Genomic DNA, 15,059 nt, shown 5'->3' with positions numbered 1-15,059 from the left:
GTCCCCCTCTGGCTCTGTCATAATGAATTAGTATTTTGTAAATAACTGGCCACTAGACTATAGATTTATTACCTTTTGTAGATATATGTGGACACACACAGACATACATGGATTCTGTACCGACTGTAATTGCAGTGTGGAGTTGCAGAACGGGTTTGTGCCTGTAGGCTTGCAGGGTATTTGAATGTCTAGGCTTCTTGTCTTCACCTTTCAAGAAAATATCCCTGCCTGCCAGTTTGTGAAGTTTTCTACTGGATACACCCATCCTTTCAGTTAAGGGATTGCTAACACATGAGTGGCCTCAGACTGGGAAGCCCTTTGTCATTCTTTTCTTCCTGATGAATAAAACTAAATTCAAGTTGCATATGATCTTTGCTTTAGAAAATCTCTAGAGACAACTAGTGTTAACGAGCAATATCCCATTCTTTCCCAGTTGCCCATATACATGCAGATTAAAATGGAAGATGGTAATTTGCCATCCATTACTGGTCTCTTCCATGAAAGATTAGGGACAGTGAAGCTAGATGTTTCAGTTGTTTACAGTGTAGGCAAGTGGAAGATGTCCCCAAAACAGTGCCTGATAGTCTGCTAGTGTGTAAACATGAAGCCCTGTCGAGTTACCCCGTATCTTCACAGCACGATGTTTCTCAGAGGTATGTTCATGTTGAAACCTGTTCTAATGTTAAAGTGCAAAAGGGGGCAGTAAAGTGCTATCCAAAAAAATGTTTATTTTTTAAAGGTATTTTTTGTGGCAAAAGTTGCGTTTCTCAGTAGGCTTATAATCCTCTGTATTTAAAATAACAATCACATTAATATCTTCTGTTTGAAAGGCTTACAAATGTCACCAAAGCATATCGTTAAGCATTGTGGGATCAGTGTTTGCTGTGAGTATTTCCATGTTCTGTCCTTTAACCCAATCCCAAAACATGCTACATATTTGGAAGGAATTGAAGGCAGGAAGCTTTCCTCGGATATATTTAGGACGCAGCTATACGAAGCACTTCTGAAAGAATTCCAACTTTGCTAATCATGTCTGATTCTCATGTTGTGCATTACCAGCACTGTGTTTCTGGAAAAACAAAATGAAAAGAATGCTGAGGCTAGGGGTTTCTGCCTGAAGTGCTAAAGTGTGTAGTGGTGGCATGGGTCAAGAGTTGGGCTCTCATCCAGACCCGCATGCATCATTTGTCAAGAGGTAACTAGAAAGAGCAACTAATTACAATGCACCTACTGAGTGTTTTCCCTTTGAGAAATTCTTCAGAATAAACCGTTTATACAGATTGGCTGCTACTCTCCACTGCAGCCACTTGCAGTTTTTAAACTCAATATAGAAAGCATGTTTCTGCTGAAATGCAGTAAAAAGGAGAATGTGCCTGTGTGTGTTCCCATGCTTATGCACGAGAGTAAGCAATGATTTGAGGAGTGAGTCCCTGTTTGCTGAAGCTGAGTAAGTCCAGCACTGTTGTGAGGGTTCATATTTCTGTAAATGCTGATGAAATGTTAATATAATACACTTTAAAATAGAACATTGGTCATATCCATCTTCTTTTTTTTTTTTTTTCTCTTTAGTGCGAAGCCTGTCCTAAAGCACATTAGTGGTTCTTTTGTGGTTACCAGAATTGATTTAGTAAATGGATCAGAATTCTCTAGTGCTTTAAGTACTTCTAGCAGAACAGTAATTGCTTTCTGCACAATAATACAAAAAAGTTAATTGCTATTAATAATGCTTTATGTATGTCACGCATGAAAACTGAATATAAAATCTGTTATTTAAAAAAAAAATTCTTTGCCAGCTTTAGTAAAAAATCAAATTGTACACATTTTCAGCATTTCAAGCTCCACCTGTGTGGTAAATATTCTAAGCCAGGCTGCACGTTCTTGTGCAAAAACCCCAGATCTTGTTTACCATTGTAGAGGAAAAAAATATATCGGTGTTTTCTCTGAGAGGGTGTTTTTAAGGCAGAGGAAATTGTGCTTCCCTTTCATGGGAGGAAAACCGCACGTTCATTTTTGCACCCTGGATTTACGTTGGGGACGGAAGGGTAAAGCACAGTTTGGTCTGGAGGTTTTAGTTATGCAAGTGTGTATTTTTGCTTTGTTCTGTGAGTGAGAGTCAAGCAGCGAGGGGAAGGGCAGCTTTCCAGCAAAACTAAACTGTCTCTGGCAGGTGGAAATGGCGTCCAGTTGAAACAGATACACTGTCTTACAGCAAAACTCTTCTGGCAGCTGCGCGCTGGGGGGCTGAAAGCGGGGCACTGCCGCTGCTCGCCGGGCTGGGAAAGGGGGCTGCCAGCACCCCCCAAGTCTGTGGTCACCCCAGGATGCCACCCTTCCTCTGGACGGGAGTTGCAGTCAGCTACCTCTGCCAGAGCCCAGGGCTGGGGTAGCCCCAAAGGAGAGTGTGGCACCTCCTTTGGCTTATTTACTTTTTCCATGGAATGAGATCACATCCATAATCTCATACACCGCAGCTTTTAAGGAACCAGATTTTCTTTTAGATAGTGTCTCCAATAAGATGTGTTTGGTGCTGGGTTGCAAGTGACCTTCCACATACATCAGGGGCAAAAGGGGTATGGTTCTTGCCAAATATATCTTAGCTGCAGGTTTTGTGCTCTCTCGAGTGCAGGGCACCTTTTAGACTTGTGACCCATCATAAGCTGAAGGGAGCGAGGAAGTGGGTGTCTGTGCTTCTGCAACAGCAATAGTCATGCGAGTTACTTGGTGAAGGAAACTCGTGACACATCTTTCTAGGAGACTAGTCAGGGCATTTTCTGGTGTATTTTAAGAGGGATGGTGTCTGTGGGTGGCTCTATATGCAGTGGAAACTCCGTGCCTTTAGGACTGTGATGTGATTTGACTGTCAAATCCTGCAGGTCCATGCAAAAAAAATGTTTTCTTTGGGATAGCGTGTATGCATTCTGAACCCATCCTTATTTTACGCCTATTAGAAATCCTGTGTTATATTTTAAATGCTTTCCTCTCGTATTTTGCCAAAGGTAGTGAGATTATATGATAAATGAAACAGCTAAAATTTCATACATGCTCCTCATTCTCTGTCCCCTTAAAATTTTGAGAATCCATAATCATGCTGCAGAATACTCTTGTGTAGGTTATGAAGATTTCAGTTATAAATGTATTGCGTTGTCATGCCCTACTGAAGTTAATGGAAGTAACAATTTCAGTAAGAGCAGGTCCAGGAAAAGGCACCAAGAATGGCGGTGTCCATTTGCATGGCTACTTGAGACACACAAAATGGTGGCATCACTACCATTTTGTGTCCAGGGTGGTGATTAAAACAAAATAAACCCTTGACCATTCCTCTTTTCAGCGCACTGCAAGCATTTCCACCAGGTAGTCTGAAAGAAGGTGGGCTCCTTTGGCGGTGAGGAAGGAGGAGGACAAGGAGGTACCACAAACTCCAGGATGGAGATTAGCTACAGTTTCAGGCACTGTTTCAAAGAATTTATGGGCTTGCTGCACTTTTTATTGCAGGGGAGCCTGAGCCCCAAAAAGAGGTTCTTTCCTTCCAATGGAGGTGAGAAATACAAGAGTGAAGCTTTAGAAACTTGTGTTACGGTGTTTTATAATTTGGCTGTGTATAATGTGGTACTTACCATTAAGGGATGAGCATGAATGTATTTGTTTATTTATTTGTTTGAATTCCATTTAGTTTCTACCCTACAAGTCCTGTTAATGCCAGTAACCATTGCTTACATGAATAGTTTAATTAACTGCGTGGAAAAATGTTACATATAAATCAGGTCAGCAGATTAAACTTAAATTTTATTTAAATTCAAACCCAACCCTATTTAGCATGTTCTGTAGAAAATTGTTATAGTATTAAAATGATTTAATAATCCTCCACTGGCAAAGAAAAAGAGGTTCCAAAACTCACTTAAAAGGATTTTAATAATATGAAATGCTGTACTACTTTCGTTTTGAAAGTTTCATTTGCTAGTCTATGTGTATAAAGCCAGTCTTGTCATCTTGCTGTGTCACACTATGGTAATTTTTCTTGCACAGACTTCACGTAAGAGTAGTGCCTTTCTTTTTAACCAAATTCTGTACCCATTTTGAGACAGCGACTCCACATCAATCTTTTTTGATGAAGCTTGTTTTTCTGTCCCTTCCATGGCAGTTACTGATCCTCTTCTGACTGAATTCACATTCACTTAATCTATTTAAACTTGAGTGAGATCAGTCCTGTAATATCACTGGTTCTGCAAAAAAATCATTTCAGGTTTACAGCTGGGTATATCCCTTATCTCCACATGGTTTTTATATGATGATGGTTATGACAGAAACTAATGTGAAAACTGTGTGGCACACAGGACTCTTACAGAAGTCTGTGGTCTATGTTTTGGGATTTTACTCAGTTCAAAGGAATCAGTAAACTGGTTTTCATCTCATTCAGCAGGCTGTGATCAGCCCACTGCTACTTCACTGAAATCACTAAGACCTTTTCCTGGAACTTTTGTGCTTTGCATCAAGCTGGTAGGACTTTTGCCTTGCTTAATCACTTCTCCTGTAGACAAAATGCTTTTCAAAAGACGAATATTGTTATTTTTTCAAAAGCCAGATGATGAATATGTGTACTTTTTAATAACCGTTTCTTCTAAACAGGAAGGGCTTGTACATGGAATGCTATTCTGTATTCTGTTTCAGTTTGCACTTGTACAAGTAACGGACTAACATACTGTGTTATTAGTATTCATGACATTTCCTTAATAAAACTTTTCAATGAATAACTTTATAGTCAGGCTGGTAGTTAAACTTCATAAAGTTAAGTGGGTAGGATTCCCCAACAGAAGGTTTCAGGCTGCATTTTAAGAAGCATTCTTGATTGTTTGCATTTTTAGGGTTATTTTTGTTACATTAATTTAAAGCTAACTGCCTACACCAATTAGTTCAGGTAAGGTATTAAAGCAGAGAAATTTGGCACTGTTTCCCCAGTTAAATATACAAGACTTGCCACAAGTACTAACACGCTTTCTAAAATAGCATTTATTTAATAATTACTAGGATATAGTTAAAGCTAAGTGTGCATATATATATTTATAGTATGTGTGTATATGTATATAGTTTTGCAAGTTGGGAAGAGCGTGACAACAGATTGTTACATCAGTCAATACTGATTAACAAAGTAAGAATTTATTTCGCTAAGAATTTTATCTGTAGATAATTTTACAATTTCAGACGTGACTGGTAAGGAATAGTAAAATATTCTCAGTGCAAAAGTGCTGACAGGTAAAGTTGGTTTTTTTTGAGAATTTAATATAAGGAAATTAGGCAGGTTTGAATGGTTATCATTAAGGAAAACTTTATAATTCAATAAGGTTGAATTTGCTAAGTTTCTTTAAACAGGAAGTAGATTCTTAAGAAGTTAGTTGGAAACTGCATAATATGAATCTTATTTTTTGTAAAATTTCAAAATCCAAGTTTAACTTCGCTAGGACTTCGGCCTACATTAGTACATTAGTGCCAGGAATTATTTGGCCTTAAAATAAGTGTGATACAGAAAATTATTCTAACATTGGTGGGAATGAGGAATGGAATATTCTGTTCCTATTTTCTGTTCATGTGTCATGTGACTTTTTGGTCTAATACAATACTTTTAAAAAGGTTTGGGAAGTCTGCATGTTGCTGTTATTTGATAAGCTGCATGACTAGTTGGCCATGTGGGAGGGATTCACATCCATGGGTTTGCACAGATGTCAAGTGTTGCCCACAGTACACCAGTTTTGGGGTGACAGTAAAAATGCCATCTGTATCCAAAAGTGCCAGACAGAAAGTGCATGAATTTCATCATACAGCTTTTACTGTACTTAATATACTTTTATGTGCTTTCTTACAGTGAGCAATAGGATTATTAATTGTGAGCAAGATACTTTGAATGCTCTAATCTCACTATATCTGACTGCTGGCAGAAATGTATGGGAAAATTTGCTCGGCTTTTCTCCTAATTTTCTGTACGGGGTACAGGGACTTGTAGTGGTATGTAGGTTTCCCACTAAAGAACATATAGAGCTAGAAAGCAGAAAGTTAGAAAGTTGGGGTTTTATAGAAAGCAGTGGTTCCAGTGCTGTCGCTATCCTGGCTGCTCAAGAAGAGCATGTGACTGTCCCAGCCAGCTATTGGAGTAACGCAGCTTCCTTGGAATCAGTCACAGGATTCTGAAAACCTCTTGCTCCATCTTTATTATATTTCTGTTCAGGGCGGGGGAAGTTTTTTAGTTAGTTGAAGGCACATTCTGATCAGACTTCTAAAGCCAGTTCATCAACTTGTTTTACAGATGCCATCCTGCAAACGTTTCATAAGTGTGGATGCTACCCCAGAATGCTTAAGGCTACATCAGCTCTTGCAGAAAGAAAGATTCAGGATTAATCCTGAAGTTTTTGTTAACCTCTATCAAGGCTGAATGTGCATTGTCCTTTTCTTTTTTCTAGATACAAGTTTTTGAAAAATAGGATCATAAAACAGTAGCCTTAATTCTCCTGACACTTAGTAAATAGCTTCAGAAAATGCTTAGTACCCAGCAAATGATTTATTTAAAGTCTTTATGAAAACACAGTAGCAAAAGTATTACCCAAATGTAGGGATAATAATCATGCCTACTACTCATCAGCTGCTGTAAGTTTTGTGGTCAAACTGAAATGCATGAGGGGAAACCTTTTTATTCTCTTCATCCATATTTGGGCTTTATTGTTGTAAGAAAATAAGGAAAGTAAATTGGAAAAATATCTTTCTCGCAAAGGTCATGATCAAAACTGCAAACTGTGGAAAAAATTTCAATACAATCAAGTTCTCGGATTAATCCTTTCATTTTCAGCCTTTTTTCTTTACTAATCCCATCAGCATTAGATCTTACAAGTTCAGAAACTCAAGTGGAAGGAGATTTAGTTCTAAAACTGTACAGACATTAGAGCCATAGCAAGAATATTCCTCTGCCATAAAGTCTTAACGAGTGCATTGGTTTAAAGCTCTTGTAAAACATAGTTTTAGCCGTCTGTTGGGGGGTGGTTCTGTCCTCTACCTTTTATGGGACAATTCCTGGCTACTTAACCAAGGCACACAAGTGTGCTTTCTGTCCAGTAGCTGTTCCTGAGGGTTGCCTGGCATGCCATCTCTGAACTCAACTTGTTTGTACTTGGAGTTTGCATGGAGAATGTATACTGCTGCTGCTTCATTACATCCGTATATATATATATACAGAAGCTACAATGAGAATCAAGGGGTTTTGTTTTTCAGGGCAGCTTTTAGGTCATATTACTGGTAATGACAGACAGGTGCATGTTTCTAACCTTACTAATTTCATATTTGTTATGCATGGGAATGTAAATCAATTAATTTAAAAACAAAGATCTGGTCCTCTGAAATCTCATGTGTTTCATATTACATATTCCCATTATGTGAAGAAGAATTACTAGCAAGAACAAGTATTTGCAGCCGTGGTGTCACAGAGTGACCAGCCTTTGTCCTGGCTTGCAGATGGGGGAATACAAGTAATTTTAATCTTTCTCGTACAACACTGCTGCACAGAAGCAAAGTGAAATGGGGCTGTGGTGAGACGAGGTGGTAAAATCAGTCACAGGTAATGGAGGTTAGCTCAGAAACTCCATTTGCTTTTGCCTGGTCAAAGTCAATCGCCGAGGAGAGTTTGAGTCAGGATCCATGCTGCTCCCCGGGAACATTTGCTGGGTCTCTTCCTCCCCTCCATTCTCTTGGCGCCCTTGCAGAGCTGGCCTTTCCCTCAGTCACGCCTCACCAGGCCAGTGATGCCAAGGAGGATGTATTTCCACCTTTCCATTTGTTTTGCCATTTCGGCTTTTGGGAGGTGGTCACTGCATTCCTGTGGCATGTCTGAAAACTGGAGGAGGAGGTGCAGCTTTGCCCCATCTCCAGTGCATCTCAATTTGGACAGCTGTGGCCAAGCTTAATTTCTGTAGTCTGGAAATTGCACTGCATGACACAAAAGAGTGCAGTGATTTATACATCAACAGTCGCTTTTCTTGCCATAACATTTCATTGTTCTTTCTCCCTAAATCTGTAATTACATGTCTTTGTCCTGCTACGTGCTGCTTCACAACAAATACAATTCTTACACAGGCTTTGTGAGTGAAAATATTCCTGCTTAATTAGCACAGATCATAAACTTGCATTGTGTGGGAAAAAGCAGTTGTAAATGATGGATCTGAAATTTGGGGTGTCGCATCATTCTTTTCTCTAACTTAGTAAGTTCTCCTGCAGCAGTACTACATGTTGGTGGGCTCCTTCAGCCAAGCTGGGGGTTGGAGGACGCCTGCAACTTTGTTCTGCTTGAGTCTTAATGCTCTGCAGTTTCCAGGAAGGCTGCCTGTGAATAAGCTGGATTTACTACGAGTGCTGTTTAAATGCGAGCACTTGGAGAAGGGTGTTCATTAGGCAGCAATTGTTTCAGTCAGTTTTTCAGGCCGATTCTCCATTAAGGAAGACCTTTGGAAAAGGCTGGCAGGCAGGAGAAAGAGTAAAGAAAGTCAGTCTTTCAGGTCTGTGCATTCGAGGATGTTGTGTTGGCTGTAGTTCTAAAACACGCACTTCTTGGCCTTAATTGGAGCAAATATATCATGGAGAAAGAAACAAACAAACCTGCTGTGGCTTTTGTCCTTGTGAGAACAAGGCTCCTCATTTTGTGGATGAATCAATACTATAAGTAATTATTTATATTTTTCTTTGTGAAGAAGTGGTGAAGTTTGGCTGTTAATTAGTATGAGTAGGAAAGATACAATATTGAGGCTAACCCCAAAGGTTTACGCTCGCAGCCGGTTTGTGTAAGAAGTCTTCATCTACGCTAAGGAAAAGCATACCCGTGTTTCACTTGCAGCTCAAGAAATTAAAAAAAGAGCTAAAATAATGACAGCAGTGGTGGAGTTTATGAAGAGAAGAAATCATCGTAGTGTAGCAGTTGCACTGTCTTGGAAAAGTGTTGTATCAGAAGCATGTGTGATCCTTGGGTCAGGTAGATCTCTCTTCACTCCAGGTCTATAAGCATCATCCTGGTGAGTGACAGATGTTCCTTTGTCTTGTAATATCAATCAGCATCTACAGTATATTGTTAACTCTTGAAGTCTAAGTTGTTTCCTTTTCCATGTGGTTGATCAGGGGCTTTGAAAGATTATTCTTGTCATTCTCCCATGTCCAAAATAAGCAAAATATGTGCAAGAATAGTAGAAATGTTACCAAAGCAGCAAAACAGGATTGTAGCCCGCCAGACATACTCGCTGCTGTAAATGGCCAAATGTGGAAGAAACAGTAGTGCCTGCCAGAGAGACGTAAAATATAGTAGAGTTCCCAAAACTGGGATAAGGACTATAAGACTCAATCCATCTCTAATTTCCAGATGTAAATAAACATCTTGTTGATATTTCTTGTTGATATTAAATCGAGCCAAGCCCAAACTATTAAGATCGGGTTTGCTCAGTCTGTTATTTTGTTTTTGGAAACTATGCATTTGTTTCTTTCTGTCCACTGCAGTTGCTGCTTTTCTGGGTGAGATTTTATCAAGTGTCTCACATTTTCCCTTTTTTTTTCCCCCCCCTCTGTCTCTTTTTTCTTTTTCCCTTCCCACCCCCACCCCCCCAACCCCCTCCCATTTTAGATTCCTTCCTGGACAAGGATTGGTACTATATCCACAAATAGGAGACAAACTGGATATTATATGCCCAAAGGTGGACTCTAAAACTGTTGGCCAGTATGAATATTATAAGGTCTACATGGTTGATAAAGACCAAGCAGATAGCTGTGCTATTAAAAAGGACAATACACCTCTACTCAACTGTGCCAAGCCAGATCAAGACGTCAAGTTTACCATCAAGTTTCAAGAGTTCAGTCCTAATCTCTGGGGCCTGGAATTTCAGAAGAACAAAGATTATTACGTCATATGTAAGTTCAAAATTTCAGTTGTTCATTCTTTTAAGTATAATTGTTTGTTCTTTTGTATGTTGTCTTGTACATGATCGGCAAGCTAAGAAGAATGTGAATAGGTTTGTATTGTTTCCTCTGAAAATAATTTCTTGCCAGCATGTTTTCAGCATTATTCGTGGCTTCTGTGGGGTGTCTGTCTCTTTTTCCTTGGTTTGTGTAAACCAAATTAGATTGTACTTCTGTGCCTGTAAAGGGCTTCTCCTCCTGTTCACTGTTTAGTGGTCTGTATTCTCATTGAAAGTTGCATGCAGCTGAACCATGATGTTTCCTGCTCATAGCTGGTGATGTGCCATGATATTGGCCTTGCCTTCGGGTGCTCTTACGCCAGGAGTAGGAGTAGAGTGGCCTGGCCATTCTGAGCTGAGGCATCCTATGTGAGATGGCTGGCCATTGCTCCAAGTAGTCCAGGGATTCTCGCAGGAAACACCTTTTGGCCACTTTGGTGCCAACTTTGACAGTGTAATTTGCCCACAAGGGTTATTGGTAGGCTCTAGTTCAGCATGCCTAGCCACAATACATACCTACTGTGTCCATACAGTAGCTAGCAGGGTTCTTGGGCAAAACCTGGACTAGCATGATCTTGAATTTCCTCCTTTTTCATGGTCCTGGACTTGTAAAAAGAATGTGCATGACACAGGCCTGTGTCCAACAATATAAACTTTGTGTGAGTTTTGGTCTGATCAGGGACTTATGGCTGAAAGCAAGTCTGGAGGTAACTGCTATGTTTAGTGATTCAAATTACTTATGACATGTGAAGTTAATTATGTGAATCAGGAGTTAGCATAAGCAGACATCTCAGCAGTACAACAACAATTTACATTAGTTTAGGTTTTATCATTGTAATATTATGGCCTGCAGATCTCATTTAACTCCATGGGAACTTCTGAAGTCTTGAACAAGGATCACCAGTTAGTAGGAGATGGACAAATTCTGTGTGTGGGCTTTTCTGCAGTTAAAGGAAGTAACATACTGGTGTGTCTTATTTCATAGAACGATAGAATCATCGTAGAGTAGTTTGGGTTGAAAGGGACCTTTAAAGGTCATCTAGTCCACCCCGTTGCCATGAGCAGGATCATCTTCAACTTGATCAGGTTGCTCAGAGCCCCATCCAACTTGGACCTTGAATGTTTCCAGGGGTGGGGGCATCTACCACCTCTCTGGGCAAACCTGTTCAGTGTTTCACCAGTCACTGTAAAACATTTCTTCCTAATATCTAGTCTAAATCTGCTGGCTTTTAGTTTAAAACCATTATCCTTTGTCCTATCACAGCAGGCCCTTCTAAAAAATTTGTCCCCAAACACATTTCTGCCACCTCCTTGAAAATAGGAAGACTGATAACTATTTTATGTAATGTCTGCCACTCTAAATGTTTCTTCATTTTTTTTAGTTAAAAATACTGGTAATTTTACAGGTGCCCTGAGCAAGTACTTTTAGAATGGACATGGAAATACATTTAATATATGTTAATGCGTACTTCCCAGTTATATCCATAGCGGTACACACTGTGTATAAAACAAGTTGTATGTCACAGGAAATATGTAAGAATTCTCTGTATTAAACATTAAATACAGAAAATAATAAATAACCGTTATGGGAGACACAAAATACCATTTTTCGGACTTTAAGGTTTGACAAAATGATCACTTAATATAGGTGCTTTCTCTGTTTAGTCAAGGGGATATATAAAAACCTGACCGCACTTACACAGCATTTAAGTTTGACAAACTTCCCACTGAAATCCAGTGAGATTTACTAGGGTAAAAGCTGCAAGATTAGATGTTGAGAGATAGTTGTCTGTAACTCCAGTGAAAATGTGTAGCATAAAAATGACCACGCTCAAATAATGGGCTTTAATGATGAAGTATGTTCAGTATTTAGTGCTGCTTTTAAAAACATCCACAGCGAACCAGCTGTAGTGGAACGAATGGCTGCAATTATCAGCTGAAAATTATGGGCACAAATGGAGCTTTCTGATACCCTGTCAATTCTGTCATATCTATTTCATGGGTTTACCCAAAGAATTATTAAATATGTCTCATTTTCATTAGTTTGGTATAATTATTTCATTATAGCAGTAAGACATAATAGACGTTGCATTTCCTGGAAGATTACAGTGGGGTTTGGTTGAAAGAACTTGCTCAGTCTACAGCCTAATGCCTCAAAAATCACACTGGCCTTCCAGTAATAACGGAGTGCCTTAGGATATTACTTTCCCTGCTCATTCTGGCATAAACAAATGGCAAATTTATCGTTATATTGCTAGCATACTAACTGAGCTGCAGCAGGGGTACCCATACATTTTAATAGGTTGGACCAAAAGAACCCCAACCCTGAAAACCCAGCCATCCTGAAGCTAAAACTCTCGCTTTTCTACCATTCAGGGAGAAAAAAATGAACTCAGTGATGTTGGTCTCAGAAACACTTAAGCGGGGTAGAAAACTAGGCCAGGGCTCAGCTAGGACACCGTTTTACAGGGATACTGGAGCTAGATAGGATTTTAACAGTTTGTGTTCAAAAGCTCGTGACCTGACACAGCCTTGTCAGATGCAGTTTCTGGTAGTCAGGACGTTTACTGCCATTTTTATAAGTAATATAATACATCTTAATCATGTACGCAAATCAGGCTATAGATCATTTGCGTATATCCCTATTCCTAAACCTGTAATTTAACAGGTGTGCTTGGGCCCAAAAGAGGAATGCACTGAGCTGACTCCAATACTGCTCTGTCCTTTTCCTTTTCCTTTTCCTTTTCCTTTTCCTTTTCCTTTTCCTTTTCCTTTTCCTTTTCCTTTTCCTTTTCCTTTTCCTTTTCCTTTTCCTTTTCCTTTTCCTTTTCCTTTTCCTTTTCCTTTTCCTTTTCCTTTTCCTTTTCCTTTTCCTTTTCCTTTTCCTTTTCCTTTTCCTTTTCCTTTTCCTTTTCCTTTTCCTTTTCCTTTTCCTTTTCCTTTTCCTTCTCCTTTTCCTTTTCCTTCTCCTTCTCCTTCTCCTTCTCCTTCTCCTTCTCCTTCTCCTTCTCCTTCTCCTTCTCCTTCTCCTTCTCCTCCTTCTCCTTCTCCTTCTCCTTCTCCTTCTCCTTCTCCTTCTCCTTCTCCTTCTCCTTCTCCTTCTCCTTCTCCTTCTCCTTCTCCTTCTCCTTCTCCTTCTCCTTCTCCTTCTCCTTTTCTTTTTTTTTCTTCTTTTTCCTTTTTCCTTTTTCTTTTCTATTTGTTTGGGAGTTTTGGGTTTTTCTTGATTTCTTGGGTTTTTTAGGGGGTGGGAGAGCTATGAAGTGAAGACAATGCATTTTATGTGCCAGCTTTTGCTTTTGAAGTATTTTAGGATCTTGAATTCCCGCAACTAAGGGGCATCAAACAAACCTGTCAGAAGCGTTTACTGAGCCCAGTGTCTTTGCAGTGCTTGCTATGGCTCTGTCTACAGACCAGTCTCGCGCTGTTTATGCTGGCAGGCTGTTGTCAGTCCTTTAAATGTTTTGTGCATCATCATCTACCTTTATCATCCTGCTATTATTTGGAAACATGTTTTGTTTTTCTAAGGTAATAGTATGTGGTTTGTGGAGCTGTATTAAACAGTAAAATCTCTATTAAGATTAGGGGGTTAGTAATTTTGGGAGGAGAGCTGTAACACAGGATGAAGCAGCTTCCTGAACCCTGTGTATCTTTAGGGAAATGTGATTGTACAGGAATTCTTGAAGCCATAATTTTTATAACATTCATATGTATTCATGATAGGTATAACAGAAGATCTTTTCTACTCAGTACTTCCCTAGGTCTAAGCATATAAAAGATGCAACTTTCCTCATTCCACAGTTCAGAATTCTTTAAAAAAGTAAAATGTAGATGAGCTTCTCATACCTGTTTTCACATTTAATGGTATTTTAATCCAAAAATACTCTATTTATTTCTTGGCAAGGTACTGCTCTGTAGGAGTATCAGGATCCAAAGAGTTAATTCCATGAACAGCAGTACTTGGAAAGACCATAGTGAATGGTATTGTGAAAGCAAACAACAAATGATCTAACAGAGTGTCCTTGCTTTTCTTTTCTTTGCCATCATCAGTTTTTGGTTCCTGGGAAATTAATAGATTCATTTTCCTGTGGTTACCTGATTTCTTTTCAGCAGAATGGGAGAAGGTCAACTGTACTTGAGATCTCAGAAGTATTAATGTTAGATTATCCTAAAATATATGACCATTTAGCTAACATAAGTCTCTGAGGAAATCCTTAATCAGATGCATGAAGGAAGATACATCATGCCCAACAACAAAAATATCTGTGCAAAGGGCAAAGTTAAGCAGAAGAAGGGTATGCAGATTTGCAACTCTGATGTTTGCATTAAAAAGTCTTTTTATGTCTTTGCATGGTTAGGGAATGGAGTATATTTGTCCGCTGTTGTGGACTGCTCAGAATGAGCAATGAGTATCTTCTCAGTGCTAGGAGATTGGTCTGCAAGTACTTGGGTTGTGGTGCAACTGTTTTAGTACCTCTCTCAGATGCAGTGTTTCTTCTATGGGAGGGAGACATGTTAGCATAGTACAAGCATATATAACATGCCAAAGATGTTTACTTTTGGTGAACAAGAGTTGTTCCAAACAAACTCGGCCTTTAGTCATAGGGCTTCGGGAGCGCTGCAGTACCCTGGATTTGCACTGAGGCCGTGCCCTGGGGAGACGCACCAGAGGGAAGGGAGAAGTGCCACTTGCCTTCAGGCACCATCATGCTCCTGAGATAGTTTGGCAAAGTGAGCACATACTCTGTTCACTTCATCTTTTCTTTTGCATGAGTAAGATGAAGATTTTGGGCTGGCATCATCAGCATTAAAAAATAAGTCATGTGCAATGAAGCCTTCAGCTGTTAAAAATTCATAAAAGAATGGCTTTAGGTTTTGGAAGGGCCTGCAAAATGATGTCAGGGCTACCTAGAAAAGGTTCCTCTAAAATGCTTGCTCTGCCTGCGATCTCATTAGCCAAGCTTGCCCAGCTAATGATGCTCATTGGCTTTGACATTGGCAAAATGGAATACTCAGCTTTCCTTAAATGTTTTTTGTCAACTTTTTTCAAGCGACCCACTTCCACAATTCGCCTCTGGCTTAAATTAAAAAAAA

General features: G+C 39.5%; 1 protein-coding gene across 1 annotated transcript in view; it reads left to right on the top strand.

The window, feature by feature from the left end:
- The window catches only part of EFNB2 (ephrin B2), a 46,430-nt gene that overhangs the window by 13,007 nt on the left and 18,364 nt on the right, over positions 1-15,059 (top strand). Inside the window, exon 2 of the mRNA XM_040584502.1 lies at positions 9,635-9,918. Coding sequence (XP_040440436.1) covers positions 9,635-9,918 — 284 coding nt within the window. The remainder of the gene's footprint in view (positions 1-9,634; positions 9,919-15,059) is intronic.

Source organism: Falco naumanni, chromosome 2 (genome assembly GCF_017639655.2).
Source record: "Falco naumanni isolate bFalNau1 chromosome 2, bFalNau1.pat, whole genome shotgun sequence".
NCBI classification, from domain to species: domain Eukaryota; kingdom Metazoa; phylum Chordata; class Aves; order Falconiformes; family Falconidae; genus Falco; species Falco naumanni.
The sequence above is the reverse complement of the archived record's forward strand: the minus strand, read 5'-3'. Positions and strand labels throughout refer to the sequence as shown.